The sequence below is a fragment of the Saccopteryx bilineata genome, chromosome 12, assembly GCF_036850765.1.
Source record: "Saccopteryx bilineata isolate mSacBil1 chromosome 12, mSacBil1_pri_phased_curated, whole genome shotgun sequence".
In the NCBI taxonomy this organism is placed as follows: Eukaryota; Metazoa; Chordata; class Mammalia; order Chiroptera; family Emballonuridae; genus Saccopteryx; species Saccopteryx bilineata.
In genome coordinates this window covers 39,383,712-39,409,675 of record NC_089501.1, presented here as the reverse complement: position 1 = coordinate 39,409,675, position 25,964 = coordinate 39,383,712, and the positions used below count along the sequence as shown (strand labels likewise).

The 25,964-nt window shown below is 37.6% G+C and overlaps 1 protein-coding gene across 7 annotated transcripts in view; it reads right to left on the bottom strand.

The window, feature by feature from the left end:
- Nucleotides 1-25,964, bottom strand: part of UTRN (utrophin) — a 510,071-nt gene that overhangs the window by 94,162 nt on the left and 389,945 nt on the right. For all 7 annotated transcript variants that reach the window (XM_066248060.1, XM_066248061.1, XM_066248058.1 and 4 more), the window contains 4 exons: nt 17,334-17,602; nt 11,074-11,220; nt 8,664-8,742; nt 5,398-5,458 (listed from right to left, as the gene is read on the bottom strand). In XM_066248060.1, coding sequence (XP_066104157.1) covers nt 5,398-5,458; nt 8,664-8,742; nt 11,074-11,220; nt 17,334-17,602 — 556 coding nt within the window. The remainder of the gene's footprint in view (nt 1-5,397; nt 5,459-8,663; nt 8,743-11,073; nt 11,221-17,333; nt 17,603-25,964) is intronic.

Sequence of the window (25,964 nt, the reverse complement as noted above, 5' to 3'; positions counted from 1 at the left end):
TGTAATACTGAGAAAAGTCAGCTTTGAAGAATGTGAGATATGTTGTGTATATAATCAGAGATTACTAAAATGTTCGTGTTAAAGCTGTGGGTGGGATTGCGTTTAGGATTCTATAAAGAACTAAGGTTTTGTGTTTCAGATCCCAGAGGGAAAACCAGAGCTATGGAACTGTTAACCGTGAGGATGAAGCCTGTCACGAGAGCAGAGCGACCATCGGCACCAAGGCTAAGGCTCCCTGGAAGTCACACGCTGAGGTGTAGGACAACACCGCAGGGGAGTGAAGGAACACCTAGTTCTTCATTGCACCTTACTAAATTCCAGGAAACAGTATGACTTACAACAGGCTGCACATGTGTACCGAACACCTACTCTAAAAGCCTTAGCGGTCCTATGAGTCAGCTTTGTTGACAGAATGACCAGAATCTCCTGATCGTAAGAATGAGGAAAGAAAATAGAGGGCCACTGATTGTCTCTCCCACTCAGAACTGTCAAGATCAGACAGGCAGGATCATGGAGAATGACACCTTCCCATCTGTAGAAGAGCACCTTTGTCCATTACCAGATCACCATATATAATCCCTTAAACATATATTAGCCAACAGAAATGAGCCTATAGAAAGCCTACAGAAAGGGCACTGAAGAAAGCCTGCACTTTGTCCTTGGACAGCTCAGTGCTTAATGCCAACGCACAGTAGGTACATAATAAATGATAGCTAATGTATAGTAAAGAAAAATGGGTGTTCACTTATATTTTTCCCACCTAATGACTCCTTCCTACATATAGTCCTACATGCTATCCCAATTTTCCACAGGACTAAAAATTTCTATTTTCTACCTTAATAATGCAGAGAACAGGAGGCAACATCACATAGTCTTCAAGAATCCAAGAGCTAGAGTCACTCCTTGCCTTTGAACATGAGCTCCTCCACTTACTAACCGTGTGATCTCAAGCAGGTTATGTGTGCCTGAGATCAAAGCCTTGCCTGAAAATGGGAGTAACGATAGTGCCCAGCTTTACGGGGTCACTATGAGGATCAGAAGAGAGAATCCATGCAGGAATTAAACAGTAGCTGGCAGATAAATATTCATAAAGTAATTCATTACAATGCTCATTATTATCACTCACTATGACTTTTATTATTATTATTATTATTATTATTATTATTATTCTGGAACAAAAGAAAAAGCAATGAGTTGACATGATTAATATTAGGAAAGTTTAACCCAAAGTTTTTATTCACCATTCTCTTTAGACCTGGAGCTCCCTGGATGTTGACTTTTATTTTATTTTTATTTTTTACAGAGACAGAGAGAGTCAGAGAGAGGGATAGATAGGGACAGACAAACAAGAATGGAGAAAGATGAGAAGCATCAATCATCAGTTTTTCGTTGCGAGACCTTAGCTGCTCATTGATTGCTTTCTCATATGTGCCTTGACCAGGGGGCTCCAGCAGATCGAGTGACCCCTTGCTCAAGCTAGCAACCTTGGGTCCAAGCTGGTGAGCTTTGCTCAAACCAGATGAGCCCGTGCTCAAGCTGGCAACCTCGGGGGTCTCAAACCTGGGTCCTCTGCATCCCAGTTCGATGCACTATCGACTGTGACACCGCTTGATCAGGCTGAATGTTGACGTTTAGTTGAAGAAATAAAAACTGGTGCAAAATATAAACACATGACTAAAATTCAGAAAGAAATATCTGGCATTTGTGGAAGATTTCTGTATATTGGGAAAGCAGCCAGAGACTTTTCAAAGTTTCTTAAACGAATAGAACAATGATCTATACTAGAAAAGAAAAATGACTAGGTCAGTTTTGGAAAGTCTACATTTGAAGGAGCAAATATAACTAAAGTTGTGAGTTTCAACTTAAGATATTAACACAGAGGGATTTATATTACACAGATGCCTGTATTCTGTCATTTTCTAGAAACAAATTAGTCATGGAACCACTGCAGCACTCCTCAAAATATTAATAAAGAATTAGCTAGAAAGAGAAAAGTGCATTTGGGAGCCATCAAAGTATATTTTAACTAATCTATTAAATTAAAATGTGAAATAAAAATAATTTTCCCTTCCCATTCTCCTTTCAACTTTATTATACTTTGATATTAGAGTATTTAAAACTGCATACCTGGAAATATCTAGCATTTCTACCTGAATATTATTTTCTTTTTGGTCAAATTCATACATCTAATATACTCCAGGAAATTCCAGTTGCATGAAATTTATGCTAAATTAGTTTTTAACATTTTTCTTCTATTCACTTGTGCAGCCATGCAAAGGGAAGTACATATTAAAGGACTTTCATTCGTCATTTACTTGCTTATTAATTTATTTGGGAATTAAATTTTGTTTTCATAACAATTCTTCATCTGGAAATACTGGCTCATATAATGCTACCTCTCAAGATTGATGTTCCTTCTTTATGAGGAAATAAACTCATAAGTTACACAACAGATCAAGTAATGCAAAAATCTGGTTAAACACGTTTTCTAAAAATAAGAGATTTCATTCTATACACATGGACAGATTTCTAAATATTTGAAAGCCCTAAAAGACATTTAATACTAACACTATATATTTTTAGAAAAATCCCATCTTTAACTAAAGTTGTCAAAGATACATTAGGAAGCCACAATGTTGCAGATCATCATTAAAAATCTTGGCCATCATTGTATTATATATGTAAGAGTGCTATATCATATATACAGAAATGCTGATATACCAAATAAACTAGCTTCTACTCTACTGGTCTACCCCATAAGAACTCATAGACTGAGTTAGATACAATCCTGCTAGATCCTACTACAACTATAAACATTTTGAATTAGTGAAATTTTGACTTAGACAATGTAATTCTTAGTCATATGTACCAACCTGGATATATAGAACTCCCTTTTAATAGTAGTTTTAAAATTAAGGATGGGTTTTTAAAGTGCCAAATAAAATAAATAACTATTGTACATCATTAAGCAAGATTTAATATTCTCTCTATCTAGTATAAAACAAAAATCTGTCTTACTAGATCCAAGTTACATTTTTTTAAAAATCAGATGATATAGGATACTAGGCTAATTTGGTCAGTTAATTTCAATTAATTTAGGCCCTGGCCAAATGGCTCAGTGGTAGAGCACTGCCCAGCATGTGGAAGTCCCAGGTTTGATTCCCAGCCAGGGCACACAGGAGAAATTCCCATCTACTTCTCCACCCTTCCCCCTCTCCTTCCTCTCTTTCTCTCTCTTCCCCTCCCACAGCCAAGGCTCCATTGGAGCAAAGTTGGCCCGGGCGCTGAGGACGGCTCCATGGCCTCAGCCTCAGGTGCTAGAATGGCTCCGGTTGCAATGGAGCAACACCTGAGATGGGCAGAGCATCGCCCCCTGGTGGGTTTCCTGGGTAGATCCTGGTCAGGCACATACATGAATCTCTTTGTTTCCCTGTTTCTCACTTCAGAAAAATACAACAACCAAAAATTTTTTTAATTAATTAATCTGCATGGATTTCTGGATTTTGTACCATACCAGTATTCATTTTTTGTTGCTGCTGTAATAAATTACCACAAAATAACCCTCGCCTTTGGGCTGAAATAAAGGTTGTCTGGGTTGTGCTCCTCTCTGTAGGTTCTAAGAGAATCTCACTTCCTAGTCTTTTCCAGACCTAGAGGCTTCCTGCCTTCCTAGCTCATGCCCCCGCCTCCACCATCATGTAACCTAATACAGGCACATCCAGGATGTGGGGCATCTCTGTATCCATTATTCAGCCTATAACACTATATCAGATTTCTGCATAAACCTGTAATATTCAGTTTAAGTCAAAATTAAATTCTCTATTAAAATTAAAACTCTTATTTTTATTATTACTACTACTATTTGTAATAATAATTTTATTTTTTTATTTTTTTAAATTTTTTATTAATTTTAATGGGGTGACATTGATAAATCAGGGTATATAGGTTCAGAGAAAACATCTCCAGATTATTTTTACATTTGATTATGTTGCATACCCCCCACCTAAAGTCAAATTGTCTTCCATCACCTTCTATCTGGTTTTCTTTGTGTCCCTCTCCTCCCCCACCCCCTCACTTTCTCCCCTTTCCCCTTTCCCCCGTGTAATAAAAATTTTAAATAAAAATAAGTAAATATGGATCAGATTATCACATCTTCTCTCAATAGACATGTCAATTTTCCCAGTTTCTGATTTCTTTCCATTCATGCTTGCACAAATTTGACACTTTACCCATGAGTTTATTACAACTCAGCATACTATAGATTGGACACTGACAAAAGCATTCAATTCCCTAAGACAATATAACACATATTGCTTATTGTAGCTGTTATGTGTTAACCACAAAATTACTTATCTTTTTATACCCTAAGGCTACATCTCAGCCACAGTAAAACTTTAATACGGAAATAGTCTTTCAAAAACATTGACTTCACACACAAGTTTTCCAGAAAGAAGACTTTGGAAAAATATATTGTTAGTGTTGGCATGGATTCTGGAGATATCACATGCTGTTTTAGAAAGGATATAAAGAAAACTTGGCCCACAGATCTTTACCATCTTGCTTGAGGTCACCCGGCTCATCTGAGACAAAAGTGTCTCCTGATAAAATAAGTCAGTATTTTCCCCACAATTATGATGCTGTTCACCTCACTCATGAAATAGACTCAACTAGGACTCTTCATCACTTTATCACGTTGTAAATCAATAGCTTTGCTAATTTACATCTCAAGAGACTGCAGAATTTCTATGTTATCATTCTGTCCCATGACAACACTAGACTAACCCAAAGATAAAATCCTAAGCAGACTTTGTAAATTATACAAAATTTATAAAATGTTCAACAATAAAGAGAAACTTAGTATGTCAAAAGGACCAACTGTCAAGTGACAACAGAAATGAAGGGTGGTGAGCCTAAACTAATATTGCAGATAATATCCATAAATCAAAGAAATACATAAAAATATTGAACATTTTCAGGGTTAAAAACAGTTCCTTTTTGGTGGATCAAAATGAGAAGAGAACAGGAATTTCTGAAATAGAGTTTCCGGGAGAAATAAAAAACGCTTTAGAATCAATACAGTTTGAGCAACATCATTGTGTCAAAGGGTATTAAGGAATTCTGTCATTTTACTGAAATATTTATCATCTACTCTAAAATAATATTAGCTAAACATACCTATAACACTAACCTAATACACTACAATTATCACTCTGATTTTTAAACTAATTTTGTTCAAATAATAAGTATATATTACCTACATAAATATACAGATACAAAATTTCCTTCAGTTAATAGGACTGAATTCTACTTTTAAAAGTTATAGGAGAAAAAGCCTCTTAAATGATCAACACAGCTTTCTTTTCTTGGTGTCGTAAAGGAGAATTAAAATCAACTTACTTTATGTAATAGGGCACTTTATTGTGTGAAATGGATCTTTGCCACGGCAGCTGCACTGAAGCTGGGGAGACAAAAGGAGGTTATTGGAAACGCTGTGAACCCCACCGCCTTATGCCTTAATACAAAACAACTGGACACACTCTCCAGCCAGTTCAACAAGGCCTGCCCTGGCTTTGCAGCAGAATTCCTACAATTGTGAAATCTGCAAGGCCTTACTTACAAAGAGTCACTTTAAAAATTCATTCGGAGCAAGGAAAGGAACAACCTAGGTTCAATTTCCAGCACCACTTCAAGCTAATTAAACCTGTTGATAAAAACACTTTTAAAAAAATCAAGTTGTATTATTTATAGTCAAGATAGTTTAAAACTCAGTGTTATTCGGAAACTGTACTATATATAGAATGAATGGATAAAGTTAAAACGAATATAATTTTTACCTGGTATACCCAGGTTATAAACTAGATTTCTCAAGACAGAAATCTGCAAAACACTAATAATATTCTTTACTTTGCTGTATTTTATATTTACAGGAATAACTATTAAGGACAGATGACATTTAAGCAAAATCAATTATGTGAATTTAAAAACATAAGAAATTAAAATAAACATAGGCAAAGAATTGTAAAGGACCAAGGATAGAAGAATCCCAAATACATATTTTCATCTGAAATGCACAGAAATAGAATTTCCTACTGTTTTACACCTGACATCAATATGATTGAGGCTTTATATTCTGTTTCACAAGGTATTTTTTTTAGAATTCCATTCCTCTTTATTTATAAAATTATATTAGCCCTACATTAAACCGACTTTTTCAAGACTTATTTAAGAAGAGTTATACCTGTGAGTCTAGAACTCTTAAAGAATTTTGCTAAATGAACCAATAAAAAAACAAGTTCAAAAAAATGAAACTTCACAATTATCACTATAAACTTATCTAACCAATTTTCACCAATGATTCTTTTCTGAATTTCATGTCATATTAATATCTTAAAGATATATAGCATTCTAAACTTCGCAAAGGTATTTTTGAATATATCTCTTGATAAGGAAGCCAACAGGATACATACTAAAGCTCTATTTGATAAATGAGGAAATAAACACTGGAGATGAAATAATCTGCCCCCAAAAATGGCTGAGCTCAGGTGTGATCTCTAGCTCAGCAATTTTTCTACTCAACAATTTTTCCTCTCCTTATAAAATGTAAGCACTTCCTTCTCCAACTCTGTCCATGAAAGTGTAAAAAGGGGTGAAAATGTGGAGCTAGGTATATTAAATTTCTCCCATTAGAGCCAACCTCACTTTAATGTTCACACCCCAGGCCAATAGGTCAGTTTTTATCCTGTGCCTAACTAAACAGGCTCCTTTCATAACCGGGGCTAACATCCCAGAAATATAATAAAGCCAAAGATTCCAAGCAACAAGGGATAACAATTATGAAATTTATTAATTGGGATTTTTTGTTTACACTTCTTGATTCATTTTAATAATTGTTTTGATTTGGGTAACTCTGACCTCTTTGGACTGTTGGTGCTACAATTAAAGGAGAAGTGCTTGGGCTTCAGTTTTTACAATGTTTCATTTCCTAAGGAACATGAGTTTGATTTTTTATTATGAAAGAATGGTTGCTAGGTGAAAAGTGTAGGGTTTCATCAGTACTAATAGATGAATAATCCTCATACCAGAACTGTAAATAGAATCTCAGTTCAGTGTTAAATTCCTCTTTAATTTGGTCTTAGCACATAGCTTTATATTTTGTAAAATTAAGTTGCAGAAATCTGGAGTGATTCAGACCAAATGAGTAGACTGCTTATTTACTTGGTCATCACTGATGGTATTCAAACTTTAGAAATGTGCTCAGGCACCCAGGTAGACAGTATATTACAGGAAGGACTACAGATCACTCAAAGTTAGGCTACCTAAGGGTTCAGGTGTGTGAACTAAGTCGGGGAGGAGAGAAAGAGACAGTCTGAGCACTGTGTATAGGGCAAGAAAGGCGGGTAATGACTGGTCAGGATTATTCTTGAAGTTGAAAAAGAAAAGCCTGACCTTGAATCGAGGTAAGGCAGATTACCAACCATGACAAAAGACTGAGAGAAAATATAACTAACTGTAATCAATTTAGTTGGGAGACATGGTTTCTCTCTAAGGTTATAGATACAAAGAAGTTATAACTGGGAAATGAGCTGTGACATAAGTTTTAAACTACACTGAAATATGTTTTCTTAGATGTGTTTGCCAGAGATAACGAAAGGGAAGAAATTAACATTTGGTAAAAGCATTTGTGCTATGTCAGGGGCTTTGTGTAACTCAGTATGATTTTTCATTTAATTTTCAAGGGAATCAATGGAAATAAATATTATCATAGGAATTTTAAGAGAAAGAAATTAACCCTCATAGATCACAGGTCTGGTAAAAAGCAGAATTACTATTTTAATCTCAATCTGGGAGACTGAGTCCTATGTTCTCCAGTTTCCTCAAGAGTTCATCAACAGCCCTTACAAAGAATTGGAGAATATTACATAAAAATCTACATATGTGGTTTGGCTAAATCTGTAATACCTGACCAGAAAAAAAGCTAAATATGAATGCAGCTTAATAAACCAAAATTTTCTCATTTAAAGATCTGTGGAGAATGAAGCTTTACTTTTAAAGGCATAGGTGCATTTTAAACTAATTAGCACTTTTTAAGTAGAAAAAATTTATTTACAGTCTTTAAATATAAAAATGATTTCTTTATTGTAAAAAAGCTCATAACCTTTGCGTACGGCAGAGCAATGAGGATATACCACAGTAGTTAGCATAACAGGTGGCTTAGTGGAAGGCCATGGCTCAAGACTTTGGCTGCACTTCAAAGACTTATCAATTGTGACTGGGTTTTTACAAATGAAAACCAATAAACAATATTGTCATTAATGTTAATACAACCTTTTATATAAACAGGCTGTCCCTGGGTTATGAACAATATAGGTTCTGTAGGTTTGTTTTAAGTTGAATTTGTATGTAAGTTGGAATAGATACATTTACCTATTAAATTCAGCTTAGACAGATGTTTGTCTTAACATAGTATTTATTTTTACCTTTCTGTGCATATAAATACTTAGACATTTTCAATCCTACAGAATCTATCTCGTTCGTAACCTGGGGACTGCCTGTATTTATCTAATGTAAGTAAATATATTTATAGCAAGGAATACGGCTTCTTGAGTGAAAGAGCACGCTGATTCATTCAATGAATGAGATCAGTCGAGTTTATTAGTACTTACTGGAAAGGAAATGCTGAGAAGAGGGTCCGAAATCTCTATGGGCTTCCTGAAGCTGTTTAAGGCGATCGTCCACAGAAACCTGCATGTCACACCACAAAAATAATTTGAATTCAAAACAATAACTTTAATAATATTCTTGATTTAGTTGTTATAGCAAATGATGCGACTGCCCAAGATATGATTGCCTGTACAGATTCCTTCTCTATCTCTGGAATCAAAATACTGGGATGAAAATAGACTCCTTCTGGCACCAAGAAACAGCAAATAGTGCCAGGCACTCTTCAAAGCAATTTATATGAAATAAGTCTTTTAATCCTCAGAATAACTACATTGGGTGAACATTATTTATTATAATGACCATTTGACAGATGAAGACATTGAGACATAAAGAGAGGTATAGGACAGAAAGTTAGTGTGTGGCAGTGCTAATATTCATAACCATCTAATCAGGTGCCAGAATCTATGCCTTTAATGTCACTCAACATTGCCTCAGAAGCAGTCAGGGTCTAAAGCATCTCAGGTCAGAATGTGGCCATGGGGTCAGTGTCTACTCATCTCTCTTTTCTATGAAATGTGGCAAAAAGTGCTACAGGGAGCAAATGAAAGTCTAAAATATTCCAAGGGAGAAAATAGAGAGATAAAAAGAGAGATGGCTGAACTGCATGATAGAAGATAGATGATAGATGATAGATAGATAGATAGATAGACACATGAGTATGAAATATCTTAACTTCCTCCAAGTTTCTGTCCAATTATCTTGATTTGAGGGTATTCATATACCAGCAGATTAATATAGTCTATATCTTTGTTTACACATGTTGTATGGTTAACATTCTTCACTATGAAAATGCAGAGTTGGTACACTAGAAACTGCTGCCTGTCCATCACAGTTGCACACAGCCTACTGACGTTGCCATGTCCTTTTTCCTGATCTTCATCTCTGTAGTGCTAGCCAGCTGTTCCACTTAGATTGCCAATCTTATTTGCAGCTGCTTGTAAATGAAACGTGTATATCTCTGGCTCACTGGGCAGCTCTAGTTTCTCCTGGCTGGCTATTTAAGTTTTATTAACAAGTACTTTTTTCATGAAGGCCAAAAGACCGTTCCAGCGCCACACTTTACATTCAGGAGGAGAAAACAAGATGCCACTCCTGAAACCTAACAGTGTTGTCTGGAAGCATAGACTTCCCCTCTTACTCAACCAGCAGCTAACATCTGAGCTCCAGCAGACACCAGGCTCAGAGATAAGGAAGACAGAACACATATCCTCTTTCAAGCACAACATATTCCCTGACTTCTAATCTTTGCAGATGGTGATAACAGAAGCAGAATGGGAAGAAAACCAGGATGGACCACAGGAACACCTATATAAAGATGATAAATTAGAGAAACAAAGCAGAAGGAAAAGGGAGGACAGGTCAAACATTTCTGTCTTTCATTCACTAGAAAAGCACGTTGGAGTATAATGTACCCTGTTTTACAAATCCCAGATTATTCATACTCTTTCAAAGACAGAAAAGACTGTCTGAGGTGACACAACTCATTTCTTACACTTCAGGTTCATGAAGAAAATAAGAACCATTGTGTGTTTCGATGTTTGAATTAATTCAGAATAACTATTATACCTTAAAATGTTTCTATGTGCCACCTCAAAATTACATATTTATTTTATGAAATATTATATTTTAGGCCCAGACTATAGAGAGGAAATAGTAAGCATTATTTTTTTCAATCTCCCATTCAAATTATCCTGCTAGTTTTCAGAAAAAAATAATGATTATTATGACACTTGGGAACTAACACTATTGACTTGCATGGGTAGCGGCTTGCAAATGCTGATACCTAATAACACATGAGAAGGTTTTTCTTGGTTTGGCTCTATGAAATCTGGGACAAGCCAGTAAGATCTAGAGTCATTAAAATAACTGCATTACTGCAGCTAAGATCTTAGAGCTAAAGGTAAATACCACAACAGTATAAATGTGCTAGAACTAAGGGTAACTTAAGAGCAAGCAGTTGGAGTAAGAAGGATGGAGACTTTAACTTTTCAGGAGAAATAAAAAAATACACAATTAAAGTAAGAAAAATGACTCCTTTATAAGCCATGATGGGGAAAAAATGGTTCTGTGACCTACCATACATTTCAATTACTGAGATTTATTTGACCTTTTGCAATTTTCTACTAATACCATATGAACAGCACATCAAAAAATTACATGAAAACATAAACTACTAAATAAATGAGGTCTGTGAGTTCAAGAGACTGAAAGATACCTGACGTGCTATGAATCCAAAATCAAACCCAACAACAAAGAAAGAAAAAGTCATGATGTGCAGTAGAATAGCGGGGTATAAGGTTCAAAGACCCACGAAGTTGTAAACCTGGATTAGGAAGAGGAATCAGCGGATACCTGCAAGAGTTTCCATCGCATATTAAGGTCATCAAGCTGGCGAGACATCTTTAGAGATGGGTGCAGGTCCAGTGGAGACAGCTGACTGGACAGGTCATTCACTGTTTTAACCTTGAAGTTGATTGGCGCGATTTCTTCTCTAAATGCCTGGAAAAAGAAAAGGACAATAACGATGCCATCAGAAGAGGCTAGAACCAAAGGTAGGATTTCGAACTTTCCTTCAAAGACAATGGCAAGATGAGCTGAGAGGCCAAGGACAGTGGCCTAATCACCCAGAGCTGACTTAGCACAGGTTTTCAGCAACCAGGACCACGAACTCAAGGGTCTTCCTTTAAGTTTTTCTGAGAAATAGAGCAGTAAGGCAGCATCAACTTATTAAAATACATTTTAAGCCTTAAGAGAAAAAAGTCTTCCTTTATGTTGCAGGAAAACTAAAACAGATCGTGAAGAGAAACGTGATCGTGCCAACACATTTAAGTGATTATGTATTTCCTTCAAATTTTACATTCTATGCAATTTAGTCCAGAAAATGTTCGCCATTATTATCCACTTTCCTAATTTCTAGTCTTCATTCTATCTTTAAGTTTCTTTCATATTTTGCTTTGTTTTTCTTTCTTCATATGGCAACCTAAATATTTTTTCACCTGATGCAACAACTTGATTTTAACAAGATTCCATTGAAAATTGTTAGAAAGTGGCCAGTAAAAACAACTTCCATAACCACAACACCTATGCCCATTATATTCTGGAGACGTGTTTGTCCCTTTGAAAAACATCTGGAATCACTGTGGTTAGAGGTGGGGCAGGAGAAGTGGAGTCTTTTAGAAAAGAGGTAAATAATGCTTCGAACTGACAAATGTCCCCTCTGGCGCAGAATGAGCCCATATGGGTAGGGATGGGGAGTCCATGGAAAGAAGGGAAAAACAAACAAAACAAATACTTGGGGCCAATGACAGTCATGTATCCATAAGAGCAAACGGAATAATGAAAACACTATATTTTCTCCGTTCTCCACCTAATTCCACCTGCCTCCATGTTCACATTCCCTTTTCCAAGACTCGGCTCAGGTGCTCACCCACACACCCCATTTCAGAAAAGATTTCCCTGAGGCCCCTCCCATGAGTTCCTCAGCATTCTTCGCCTTCTCCAACCCAGCCAGCACATGCAGTTTGGACATGTCTGGACACACATATTAAGGTTTACAGTGGAGGCCCCTCTGATTGTTTGGGGCCACACCATCCAGCTGTTACGTATTTTAGGTATCATTCCTAACTGCTCTTAGTACATGGCATTATGAGCATCCATATTCCTAATGGCCGCATGCAGAACGCAGCTTCCTGAGACAGACTCCTGGCAGCATTCACACCAAGTTTGCAATACAAGAGGGGCAGAATCCCTTTCTATTGACAAAGGCCCACAAAAATGATATTTGAGGCAAAATTGAGCCAATATGGATTTGGGAACAGAATTGGGTATATCCCAAAACTAGAATTAACCAAGTACCAAACTGAACTTCTGGGTAGTAGGTCTGTAATCATCCCATTAGCATCAACCACCACCCCCCACCCCCGTGTTGTCATCTCTACAACCCCATCTCCTACGAAACTAGGCACACACCTGTGAGCCCCATTTCCAACCCTCTTTCAGCACTCTCAGTTTACTGAAATAATATATATTAAAGTGCTTGGAGGACATAAAATTTTATTAAAACACTACAACTATTAATTGGGTTTCTTCCTTTTTGAGTATAAAAGAGAAAGCCCCTTTAACCATTTCCCTCCTTCCCTCTCTCCTCCCTAACATTTCTAGTTTCCCTGTATCACTCTTCCTTATAAAACACATAGAGGCTAAAAAGAATCGTCATGACTGATGAACATCAAAATAATATTAGGAATATAACTACTTTTTAAAATAAACGATTTCTAGGTAAGTCAGAAAATCGGTTTTAGTGTTTCAAAATTCTTGAACATGCCCAAAAGCCACATAAAGAAACTCAAGGGGGAAGGTCTAAGGACAGAGCTGGAGCCAGAAGTGGAGTGACCAAGACAGACGTCGGAGGGAGCAGTGTATAAAACGACCTTTGAAACAGTGAACCGGAAGGTCAATGTGCACAAGGTAAGAAATACTGCCAGAACTCTAAAGACGTCAGCATTTCCAAACCTTAGAGAAGGCAAGTCCACAAAGACATGAAGGGCTACAAAACAGAACCAGGAGGAACTCAGAGTTGTGATGGTTCTTCCCCATGGCTGAGGTCAGAGAGCACGCACACAAACAGACACACAATGCAGTCCAACGAGGAATGCTGTTACATGATGACAAAGGCATTTTGTTAATATAACATAGGCCTAAGGAATACATCATTGAAACAGAAGCGTGGGACAGAGCTAAGTGGCAGTTAAGGGTAAGGGAAGAGAATTTTCAGCCTGGACTTCGAAGAGTCCTGGCCTCCCTCACATTCAGTTTGATAAAAACGACAGAACTTAAAATCTTGCAAGCTTTCTTCCGTTGCAATTTTAATATTACACATGCATACTCTCTCCTTGAGTACCTTGGAGGACTCAAGAATTTTAATCAGTTTGTACAATCAATAGCTGTGAAATACCAAAATGTAGATATTAAAGATTAAAAACGAAATGCTAGGAAATATTCTTAGATTTATAGAAGGTTATTAAATAACCAGTATTCTTTCTAAAGATGTGAAAAAAAATTAATTAGGTTATAACATGAAGACAGATTTTTTAAATCCTCCAGGGCAATAAAGGAGTTTTAACTTCTCCCAAAAAGGAATGCTTATCTTTTACAAGCCACAGGTTAGAAAATTAAAAGACCTTTGGCAATACAAACACACAATGTAATATAATCACTATGTAGTCAAGAAAATATATTAAAAAAAGACTGAAAGAAAATTAACAATCAATGCTGTTTATAGTAATTTTTCTTTGTGGAGTAAGCTAATGAATAATTGTTTTCTTACCTCTCTATTTTTCATTTTGTTTTCAAGGTTTTTCATAATTTACGCATATGCCTTTATAATCAAGCATAAAAATAAAATAAAAATATAGAAAGAAATAAAAGACCTTTGGCAAACTAGGTCTGTAGGGCTTGTTTTTGATGTGCTGGTCAGGTAATTGTACGGCAACAAGAAATCTCTTAAGAATGTTTATCTTTTGGTTTGTAAGAGCTTCCGAATGAAGAGGCTTGGAATGAAGCAAGTTTTAAAATGGTTTCAGATCTGCCATGTGCTGTGTTGTAAAGAAGCAATTTATCATGTTCTGGCTGCACTTTTCTATAGGAGAGTAAAAGTCTCCCTGGTCTTCTTGCGGTAAAAACAGAAACACGTGCTAGGATTGAAGGTACTGCCCTGCAGCCTGCTGGCAGATGTGAATCCCAAAGGGTCTCCTGTCAGAAGGTGTGAATTATGCACATCAAAATGGCTGAGCATAATTTTAAGGTGTAAACTTTCTTTGATTACCCCAAAGATTTTGACTCCCACTCTCTTTGGCATGTTTAATAATATTTAGCGGTAAAAAGTACAGATTTTCATCTGCCTACAGCTTCGATGGGATTTGGGGTATATGTAATACATATATTAGAACACGTGTAAAACACCCAGACTGTGAATCTATTCTAGGTTTTTGCTTCTTTTCCTAATAAGATGTTAAAATATTTTAACCCACACTTTATTCCTTTCTCTTAAATATTAATTGTAACTTTCCACCGAAGCAGAGATGTGAACAAAGGGATTTAGATGCAGAGGAAGATAATTTCTTTAATCAAATGGGATTAACAACTCCAAAACTTTTAGGCATTTTAACCACCCCAGATATAACTTTTAATTTTTCATCCAACACTGATCGTCCTAATTTAAAAATTGATACTTTCAAATTCAAATGGATAAATTCTTGCTTTAACCAAGAGGCATGTTGCAAGCCAACAGAACATACTTTTTGCTCTGGCCAGTTAGCTCGGTTGGTTAAAGCATCTTCCCGAAACATCAAGGTTGTGGGTTCCATCCCCAGTCTGGGCACACACGGGAAGCAACCAATGAGTGCACAACTGAGTGAAACAACAAATGCAGACTTCTTTCTCTCGTTCTCCCTTCCTCTCTCTATCTCTCTAAAACCTATCAATAAAAAAACAGCAAAAAGAATACACTTTTGGTAAACCATAGACTTAAAGATCTTCAGTGTTTAAAACCATGTTTGAAAAAAGAAGAAGTATGCAACTTCCAACGAAATTTTATGTTCAGTTGGTTATTTTACACCCAGATCTATCCATGGAAATAGTTTGTAGGATATTAGAGTTGTAGGGAGAAGCCTACTTAATTCCTAGGGTGGCTAGAAACTTACGCATCTTTAAAATAAAAGATGGCAGGCACCAATACTCTTTTAGTAATAATATTAAGTTTAAAATTTAATATGTAACTGTTAAAGCCTTGAATTTAAGTAGATGATCAAAACTGTGCATAATTACCTTATTGTGAATGAGGTCTCTATAATGAAAGAAAAGAGCAAAAAATAAATCATGAAAACTCTATCCTGCAGTAGCAATGTAGGCTTAAGCAGAATCTTCAATGTCATCATGTGTAAAATGGGTATAATAATAATAATACCTATCTTGTTGGGTTAGGGTGAGAATTAAAAGAGAAATCTATGTAAACTGGCTAAGAACAGTTCTTGGCACATGATAAACCTCAACAAATGCTATTGTATTATTCCTTTGTCTACACACACACACGTAAATTGCTTAAGCATTCAGTTAGGTACCTAGACCTTTCTTCTCTTCCTATTCCGCCACACGTATACACACCAATGGAAAGTATTATCCAATGTCTGCACAAAAGAGGGATGTCTTTTCCAATAAAAGTCCCATTCATGTTGTATGTTGTCATTCTAACACGATTTTTCACTGTTTTATTCTTTGATTTGATTTATAACTACCTAGTATATAGCTGGGTATTTCTCTGATTTGATTCATAACTACCTAGTATATATTTTGCTATGCTATTAAAAACTGCACTATACTCTAAAGCTGTTATTTGTCTAAATCTCATTAACTGTTATTCCTGGGTATGTTCTAGAATATTGGAGCCAAAGGGGGTCTAGAAAATAGGTCTAACATTCTTAACTTTGGGAAGTTCCTGACTACAAACAGAATTTATAGCTAAACTAATCCTTCATTAATATATTCAAATAGTTATTTTAAATATATAAACAACCCTTATTATATAGTACAGCTATACTATATAATATATGTACTATAGATAGTATATAGTGCATATACAATGAGATAATATGATATCTGTAGACAAGAATTCCCAGTAAACCAGTATGCTTTTGTTTAAAACTATAACAACCAATTTACTAGAAATACAGAGTAGAGAGGAACCTTCCAGATGATAGATACCATGTGGATGACATTCTACAAAATCTAAGCTGTGAGAAACACTATGAAACAAATAATTCAACTGTCTTAACAAATACATTGCAAAAAAAAAAAGAGAGAGAGATAGAGAGAGAGAGAAAGATAATCTGGCGATTAAAAGGGACTCTAGGCCCTGGCCGGTTGGCTCAGCGGTAGAGTGTAGGCCTGGCGTGCGGGAGACCCCGGTTCGATTCCCGGCCAGGGCACATAGGAGAAGCGCCCATTTTCTTCTCCACCCCCCCTCCTTCCTCTCTGTCTCTCTCTTCCCCTCCCGCAGCCAAGGCTCCATTGGAGCAAAGATGGCCCGGGCGCTGGAGATGGCTCCTTGGCCTTTTCCCCAGGCGCTAGAGTGGCTCTGGTCTCTGCAGAGCGACCCCTGGAGGGGCAGAGCATCGCCCCCTGGTGGGCAGAGCGTGGCCCCTGGTGGGCGTGCTGGGTGGATCCCGGTCGGGCGCATGTGGGTGTCTGACTGTCTCCTCCCGTTTCCAGCTTCAGAAAAATACAAAAAAAAAAAAAGAAAAAAGAAAAAAAAAGGGACTCTAAAATATTTCTTAAAAACCAAGCAAGTGTTTACGGATACAGAGTTGAGTGAAGAAAATATAAAGTAAAATGAAAGTAAATTATTGTAAAAGTCACGTTTGTTATTTGGGGGAAGGGCATTCCAATGGTTAAGGGCACCAGAAAACATCTGTGTGACTGGACAGTTTCTATAGTCTGGTTTTGGTAAGGGCTGTGATGGCATTGAGCTTATGACAATCCCTTATAACAAGTTCTCTATTTGGCTCTCTTTACTTGTGTTTTATATTTCTTAAATGCTCTGAGGCAGTGATGCTGACCATGGTTTTTTCAATGTGATCCTGCAGCGAGTCGATGAGCAGGTCGCCCACGGGCTTCCAGCCGTTGCGCACGGCCTCCGCCTCCTTCATGTCAGCATCCAGGTCGTCCATAGCTCCCTGCAGGTCTCGGAGTTTCTCCAGCGCCTTGTCCACTTGCTTTTGCCAATTGCTGGTCACAGCGTTTAGACTTTCCCACTTCTCTTTGACTTCAGAAGACTGTTTGCGCATGGCTTTGGCAATCTTTTGGGCTCTCTCCTCAGGAGTCAATTCTGTGATAAAAAAAAATAAAGAAAGAAATATTTGGAAGTCTGATCAATTCTGTATTCTTTATAGCCAAGAGTGAAGACCATCTTGGAAAAGCTGCTACCAGGGTAGCCAGAGACAGATTCACACTACACAGGGGAAGAAAAGCTTTCTTTAACTTCCTCTCCTAATGCCCTGCTACTTCTCAACAGAAGAAAATAGTTACAGAGTGATAAGTGACTCAGTGGTTTAGGTGACTTTTGAATTTCAATATATTTGTAAACCTTAAAATATCATAGGATAAGTTAAAAAAACAAAACAAAAAAACAACATGTAAATTTAATTATACCAAATCCAAAGATAGTTTTTTATTTCATTGTCCTCCAAAGAAATGGGGAGTATAATTAGGAGAGAAATAGCTTTAAGTTATGAAGAAAACTGCAAATATAAGATTAATTTATCATGTTCCTTTAAAAAAAAAAAAGTAACTGAAGGCAAGTAACTTATCTTAGACACTTCATCACAGCTGAGTCTGTCTGGCGGATAGTCTGGAATGAGGAGAGCACAGAACAAATGTTTCCAGAGAAAGACAGCAAGATTTCAAGGCCCATCTTCAATCATGAATAGACAAGAAGGCTTCCAGAATGTCTGGAGTAAAGTTAGACTTTCAGTCAGAGAAGGGCAAGCAGGATACAAAGCCCTACCACAGGGCAGGGCCAGGAAGACAGGGTAAGAGGCTAGGAGACAAGGAAAAGCCCTGGACAAACATGGAAGTCACGTGTCAGAAACACAGAGGCGAGACGCTGACAAGAAAAGGACAGAGGGATCTGATGGGCACAGAGCAGACACGCCCACAGCAGGTTAGCTGATCACCAGCCAAACCCTCCCGGGCCTTACAACCCTCAGCACCCAAGGGCACACACTTTCCCATCTAGCTGGTTTGATCACGGACCTGTTTGTCCACTGGAAACAGAGGCAGGTCAGGAACATACAATCAATGTAAACTGTAAATTAATTTAAGGAAGAAATGCATGTTCCTCTTTTTGAGAAACATCCCATCTTTTGGTATCAGTTACATGAGCAACATCCTCTTCACCTCACAATATCTAAATCATCAGAAAGTGAACTGGAGTTCATCGAACTTCCTGGTAGATCAATGTCAACAAGCTGTCTTGAATGATAACTTTCATACTCAACATATATCTGTCTGCCTGTCTTTCTTTAAATATTATTTAAAAGTCAAGTAAAAAGGGACAGGACACATGTTTTTATCTATCTAAATTTCCAGAATATTCTAGATATCAATACTTAGACTTAAAAGCTGCTAGAGTAACTCTCGGGGAACCAAATGGACTCAGATAATTGATCAACCGGACCTCTGAGTGGCACTGCTAAAGTGCTATGAGGCTACAGAGAGACGTGATTAATCCCTTGATTACTGAACTGATTATATAAGAAGAAAATGTGTTATGATAAGGAGACCAAATATACCAGCAAATGATAAATATGGAAAAATAAATGAAATAGAGACCCAGCTTCAAGAAAGGCTAAAGCTGGCATACAGTCCAGTACAACAGCCAGGGGAGGAATCAAAGAGCCTGAAGAAAGTTCCTAAAACACGCGACATATCAGGATTCCAAGGTTCCTTTCCTGAGAAAACACTTTGGGAGACAAGGTATGTCGTCAGGCAAACCTTAACGTAAATCCTGACCTGTACCTTTAAGATATGGAGAAAGTAAGTGTATAATATTCACATTACATATAATTTATTTTTATATGAATATAAAATGCTGTGTGTGACATAAACTAGTCTTTCATAAATGGCCTAATGAGAAAGAGAGTCAATCATTTCTATAAAGGCAACACTTGTTGTTAATAAGTCACTTAAGCTTTTTCAAAGATATACATTCAATTGCTAATGTTTCATTTCTGTAAAAAGAAAAAAAAATACTGTACCCATTCTAGGACAGACAATTTAGTTATGACGATTTCCCTTGGAGAAAATAGAAAGGGTTTCTGAGTCAGCGACTGAGTTACATGACAGGGAGACACAGCTTCTGTCCCCTGTGATGAAATACCTGACAGTGGCTGTGACTTTCTGTCTGCTCTTTACATCAAGCAGTGTGACAGAGTAGTCCTTTTGTAGGATCTGTCATAGAGTCCCTACTCAAGCAGCTCCTCAGAACAAAAGCAAAGCTCTGTTTCACCATCTGTTTGCCAGAAAGGAAACATATTGACTTATCACAGCGTCAGAACAAAAGTACCTCCTCCTGCAGCAATAATCTCAGTTTAATGTTGATGTTAAACCAAGAGCAGAACACGATATCGAACCAAGCAAAGACTTACCAGAACATTTGTAAAACAGGTAATAAGAAGCAATATGTGAAATATCAGTTTAGGACAATCTGGAGTAAGAAAATAGAAGAAGAAATCAAAAACAGCAAAAAAAAAAAAAAAAAAAACCAGGTAGAAAAAATGAAAATAAAGGGAAATAATTACATTTTAAAACCCTCTTCTTATTTAAAAGTCAAAGAACAAAGTTTATCTCAAATGTGTCAATTGATACTTTGTGGTAAATTCTAAGAATCTCATGCAGAATGGGAGAAGCTGCTCGATCAGTGGTTGCGAATGCTGGTGACATTAGAAACTCTCTGAGAGTTTGTCTGCTTGTTTGTTTCTGCATGATGACCCACAGGGGCCCTCCCCCCAAATACATATTAAAAGATTCCGACTTAGTTGGTCAAGGGTGAAAGACAGCATGGATATACTGTATTTTCAAAGCTCTCCTGGTGAATGTAACGTGTTACCAGGTCAGAGTGTATAAATCAATTACTCTGATCCCCGCTGCTGACACTCAACAGAGTATTTCCACTCCAGTGACTCGTGTCATTCCCACGCAGACCACAGCCACTGAAGCTGAAGGCCAGAGAGCTGAGGAATCTAATTTGCATCTGAAAAGGTGGTAATGGAGGCTAATCCAAGAGACAGTGGAAACAGCAGCATATAATCAAATAAATTTATTGACAATTCTCAGACCAGAAGCACTTGTACTCTGATATTCTCCTACTCCTTACTGTGTATGTGAGGGAGGGATTTTCTGAGGGCAGAATTTGTTTCACTCTCCATTAATCTATTTTACTCCTTTCAGGCCTTCCCATTTAACTGGCTAGAAATTAATTTAATTTCTATATTTGCATTATATTTATATGATATATGTGACATAATATATTGTAAATATTATACTTATTTTATATTTATCTACTTTAAAATGACAAGTTCTTTGTTATGTTACAAAGATATTGAAAAGCAGCTTTTAGGAAGAAGAGAAAGAAGAAAAAGGAGAGGGGAAAGGAGTGATTTGCTCTCTGGTCCAATTATCTTTTTTCTTCAACTATGCAAGTCATTTGGATGGCATTTACACCACGCTTTCCTTTATACTTCAGCAAGAAAGACTATAACCTGGCCCACTAGAATAGAGGTGGGAAACCCACTTTTGCCGAGCGCAGACACCAGGATTTGTCCCCAGCCCTGCGCCCACCTGGACCCTCACTCTGAAGCAAACTACATGGTCACTCTTCCCAGCTCTATCAGGTGGGAACTGTCTCCTCATGCTGGGAAAACATTTACACCAACGGATTCTCTTACTTCTAAACCTCAACTATATAAGAAAGGCACATTTGCCAGAATAGAGCTTAACAATGGAGGGAAAAGAATCTCCCTTTGTGTGTTTATGCGAAAAACCCCAAAAACCTTAATTAAAAATGAGAGTATATGTTTTTCCATGAAATAATAATAGAAATCTATTGCGATCAGCCCTGTGTTCTTTTAATAAAGATTTCCCATATTTTATTGTGTTTTCTTTCTCAATTATGGTAGTGACACTTATTATCTTCATTTTGACTTTTTATTCTATAGATAACAAAACTTTGTCATTTATCTTTTATTTCTTACCATCTTGGTTTTGTAGGCCTCAGGCCACAAGTTGATTGTCCTCCATATAGGATTACTGAATTGAGTTGGATTGAATGCAATTTTTAGCTTTAGTCTTTGTTGAGAATGCTCAATTTCCTAATTTTAAGTTAAAATCTTTCTTCTTATTTTTTCATCCTCCTCCTCACATCCATGTAAAGAATTTATAAAGTGTTTTACTATGAAAGAGAAGGTTTTATAAAGTCATTTCAAGTATGGTAATTTTAACTATTTTATTTGTATTATTGGCTTTTTTTTTACATGCATGTATATTCTTATTGTTGTATTTCACCAAGAGGTGAAAAGAAAATATTTTAAAAAGCAAATATAGAAAAACACATATAGAAAATATAGGGGAAAATGTCTCCAGAGTAGCCTCTTCACATCTAGACACTTTGGAGCAAGAAAAGATTAGGACAAAGATTAGTTTCGATACTCACTAGTTATGCAATCATAGATACATCCCTTATCTCTTTTTGAACCTCAGTTAATATCCATAAAGCTATTGGCACATGCCTGGCACACAATAGGGCTGCAGAAAACTCTCTTTCTTTCTTTCTATTAAGTCTAGTAAGTTTAGATGTCTGTAGAGATTTTCACATAAGCAAACCCAGTTAATAGGCAACAAGAATTCAAGGGCAAAAACAATGCATACGCTTATCTCTAAAGAGACAAGACTTGACTTGCTCTCTCTCACTCTCTCTCTCTTCACCTCCTCCATTTCTCCCTGCTCCTCTCTCTCTCTCTCTCTCTCTCCTTCTTCATGACTAAAATATGCTTCTGATTAAAATAATGGGAAATAAATTCTTTCAAAAATCTTTTCTGATTACATGATTAACATAATTTCTTTGAAATGATCAGTGTTTAAGAGGAACCTGTCCATTGCCCATTCTGCACGGTGACAAATGACAACAGTTCATTATAAACCTGATTACAAGTACATTATCAAGTACCATTAGCTGATTACTGTAATGTTTCCAATCATATTCATCTAATACATTATGAAGATGACAATAGTGAGAGGCTACCCAGAGTGGATTACCCTGGTAACGTGGAGCCCAAATCTTTCGGCAGGGATATGATAAAGATGATATAGAAATCCCAGCTGCCAAGGGACATCTCAAACCCTTAAAACCGGGGGGTGGGGGTGGGGTGGGTAGTGAGGATGAATAGATACATTTAGGAAAAAGCAAACTCCAAAGAAGAATATCTTCCACAATACCAAAATGCAAGGTATTAAGGGGGTGGAGGAGAATGGAGAGAAAAGAGAAATATATATATAGATCGCACTACGGAGGGAGATAAATGGCACTTCTGACCAGAAATTTATGAAGGTAGGACCAGAGATTAAATACTTTCAAGTCACACTTTTCCTGTAAAGTGGGCTGAAGTAAATACAGTACACCTAGCATTGAGCTGAGGAAGAAGGAGGAACAGACCATTAACAAGATTAGCCTCTAAGGAGTGGAGCAGGAACAGCAGAAAGGCCCCGGATCAAACCCAGCTAAGCAACCTTTCATTTTCTGTAATTGAATATTCCCCGAATTTCCTCATGCTAATGGTAGCTTTGTAATTTATAGAAGTCAGATATTTGCGCTGGTCAGCAGCAGGCAGGTGTGTGTGGGGTGGGCCAGGAGGGTGATGCTACACGGGAAGAGGAGAAGCTGAGAAGGGAAGATCCAGGAAGGCGAGGATATGCTTCGTTCACTGCGATATCCTCAGGGTCTATGTAGATATCACCTTGCCCATGGTGGGCATGCAGTAAGTTCTTGTGACATAAATGAATACATCTCTGTACAATATTATTGACTTGAAAAACTAAATTCTCCCCTTCCTCCTCCAAGAATCAAAGGGCAGAAGTCTTCGATTAAAAACCTTCCATTTCTGCCCTGGCCGGTTGGCTCAGTGGTAGAGCATTGGCCTGGCGTGAAGAAGTCCCGGGTTCGATTCCCGGCCAGGGCACACAGGAGAAGCGCCCATCTGCTTCTCCACCCCTCCCCCTTTCCTTCCTCTCTGTCTCTCCCTTCCCCTCCCACAGTGAGGCTCCATTGGAGCAAAGATGGCCCGGGGGATGGCTCCTTGGCCTCTGCCCCAGGCGCTAGAGTGGCTCTGGTTGCAACAGAGCAACGCTCCGGAGGGGCAGAGCATTGTCCCCTGGTGGGCAGAGCGTCGCCCCCTGGTGGGCGTGCCAGGTGGATCCCGGTTGGGCGCATGCGGGAGTCTGTCTGACTGTCTCTCCCCGTTTCCAGCTTCAGAAAAATACAAAAATAAAATAAAATAAAAAAAACCTTCCATTTCCTTCGACCTGGAACACTGAGGCCGCACCGGTTTGAAACCCTGATCAAGGCACAGGTGGGAGTTGATACTTCCTGCTCCTCCCCCTTCTCTCTCTGTCTCTCCTCTTCAAATTGAATAAATAAAATCTTAAAACAAAGCAATCATAAAGCCTTCCATTTCTTGCTACACTGTTGCCCGTCTCTCCCCAGGTGGCTTCCCTGCGGGTCGTACCAGCTGATGTTTGATCAAGCTACAAAAGAAGAACTGAGCTTTCTACCCAAGCTTAGCCATTGTTATAAAAGAATTTAAGTATGTCTCATATTTATAAACTCCAAAGTGAAGAGTAGAATTGAAGAGAATTTATGCCTTTGCTAGGATTACACTATTTTAAAAATGGCAAACGTTTTAATTCACTCTTGAAGAGTCCACATTTTAAGAGGAACAACCAAATAAGTATACCATCACATTAAAAGAGTTTAGTACCCTCCTGTTCTTTATATTTAAATCTGAAAGTAATGTCCCAGATGTTGATTACAATAAAATGCAAACATATAAATTATTACCATCTTTTTTATGAGATAAATGTGATTTATGGACAGTTGTAACAGTGATTAGAGAATATAACAGATGTGAACAATTAAGTTAAAATGTGTCCATCAAACTAACCTTTGTTACATCGTTCTTTATCAAGAATGTTGATTTGGGCCTTGGCCAGTTTGCTCAGCGGATAGAACATCGGCCTGGCTCGTGGATGTCCCTGGTTCGATTCCCAGTCAGGGCTTACATGAGAAGCTATCATCTGTTTCTCTTTCCCTCCCTCTCCCCCTTCTCTCTCTTCCCGTCTCACAGCCAGTAGCTCGACTGGTCCCAGCATTGGCCCCAGGCACTGAGGATAGCTCGGTTGATTCAAGCATCAACCCTGACGGGGGTTGCTGGGTGGATCCCGGTCAGGGAGCATGCGGAGTCTGTCACCCCTTATTGCTTAAAAAAAAAAAAGCAAGAATGTTGATTTGTTTCTTTTTTTTTAATTAAAAAGTTTTTCTATTGATTTGAGAGAAAGAGAGAAAGGAATGAAGAGAGGTAAGGGAGAGAGAGTAAGAGAGGCAATAATTTGCCATTCTACTTAGTTGCTCCATTTAGGTGTGTGCTCATTGACTGCTTTTTGTATGTGACTGGAACGGATTAAACGAGCAACCTTGGAGCGCCAGGACAATGCTTTATCTACTGAGCCACCTGGCCAGGGCCTTAGTTTGTTTCTTTAAGTTGGATTTCAGTACTATAGTATTTATTAGCAGGCCAAAAAGTTTTTGCAATTTTTACTCAATCAATGGGTTTACTGAACTGGCTCATTATATTTTAGAAAAGCGAAAGACTAGATTCTTTACATCCACTCATGTATTGTAGAACTTACTATTAGGAAGGGACATATTGCTGCTCAGTAATTAAGTACACTGGGAAAGAAAGTAACATTATATTTTTCCATGCTTTTTCACGCATTACAACTTCACTAATTTAATTTGGACTTGAGAAGCTAATTAAATTATTGTCTTGGTCTATAGGCCTGAAAGCTATCAATCTTCCAAGTTTTTATATGAAAATTAAAAAGATGAAATCTAATATTGTCTGAACACCTTCTCCCGCAGTGCTAGGAAACCAGTGAACTGTTATGTTATCTTATTAAGCAGCCTGATACATCAGTAAAAAAAAAAAATGCAATAGTAAAGGGCAAGGCAAAACGTTATAAACAGTTAATAATTTTGTTAAGTAGAAAAAAGAAAATAAAATCTTATTTCTACTGTATATCGAGAAGTTTTTATGATTATTGGGGTAGTTAAGTTAACCTATTATGGTAGTTAAGAGCAGCAAATCTAGTGACAAACATGAGTTGGTGTTTCAGCTCTGTCACATGGGTGACAGTATCTTCCAAACCGCTCAAAAACTCAGTTTTCTGGGCCCTGGCTGGCTGGCTTAGCAGTAGACCATCAGCCCAGCACATGGAAGTCCCGGGTTCAATTCCTGGCCAGGGCACACAGGAGAAGTGCCCATCAGCTTCACACCCTTCCCCCTCTCCTTTTGCTCTATCTCTCTCATCCCCTCCTGCAGTCAAGGCTCCATTGGAGCAAAGTTGGCCCAGGTGCTGAG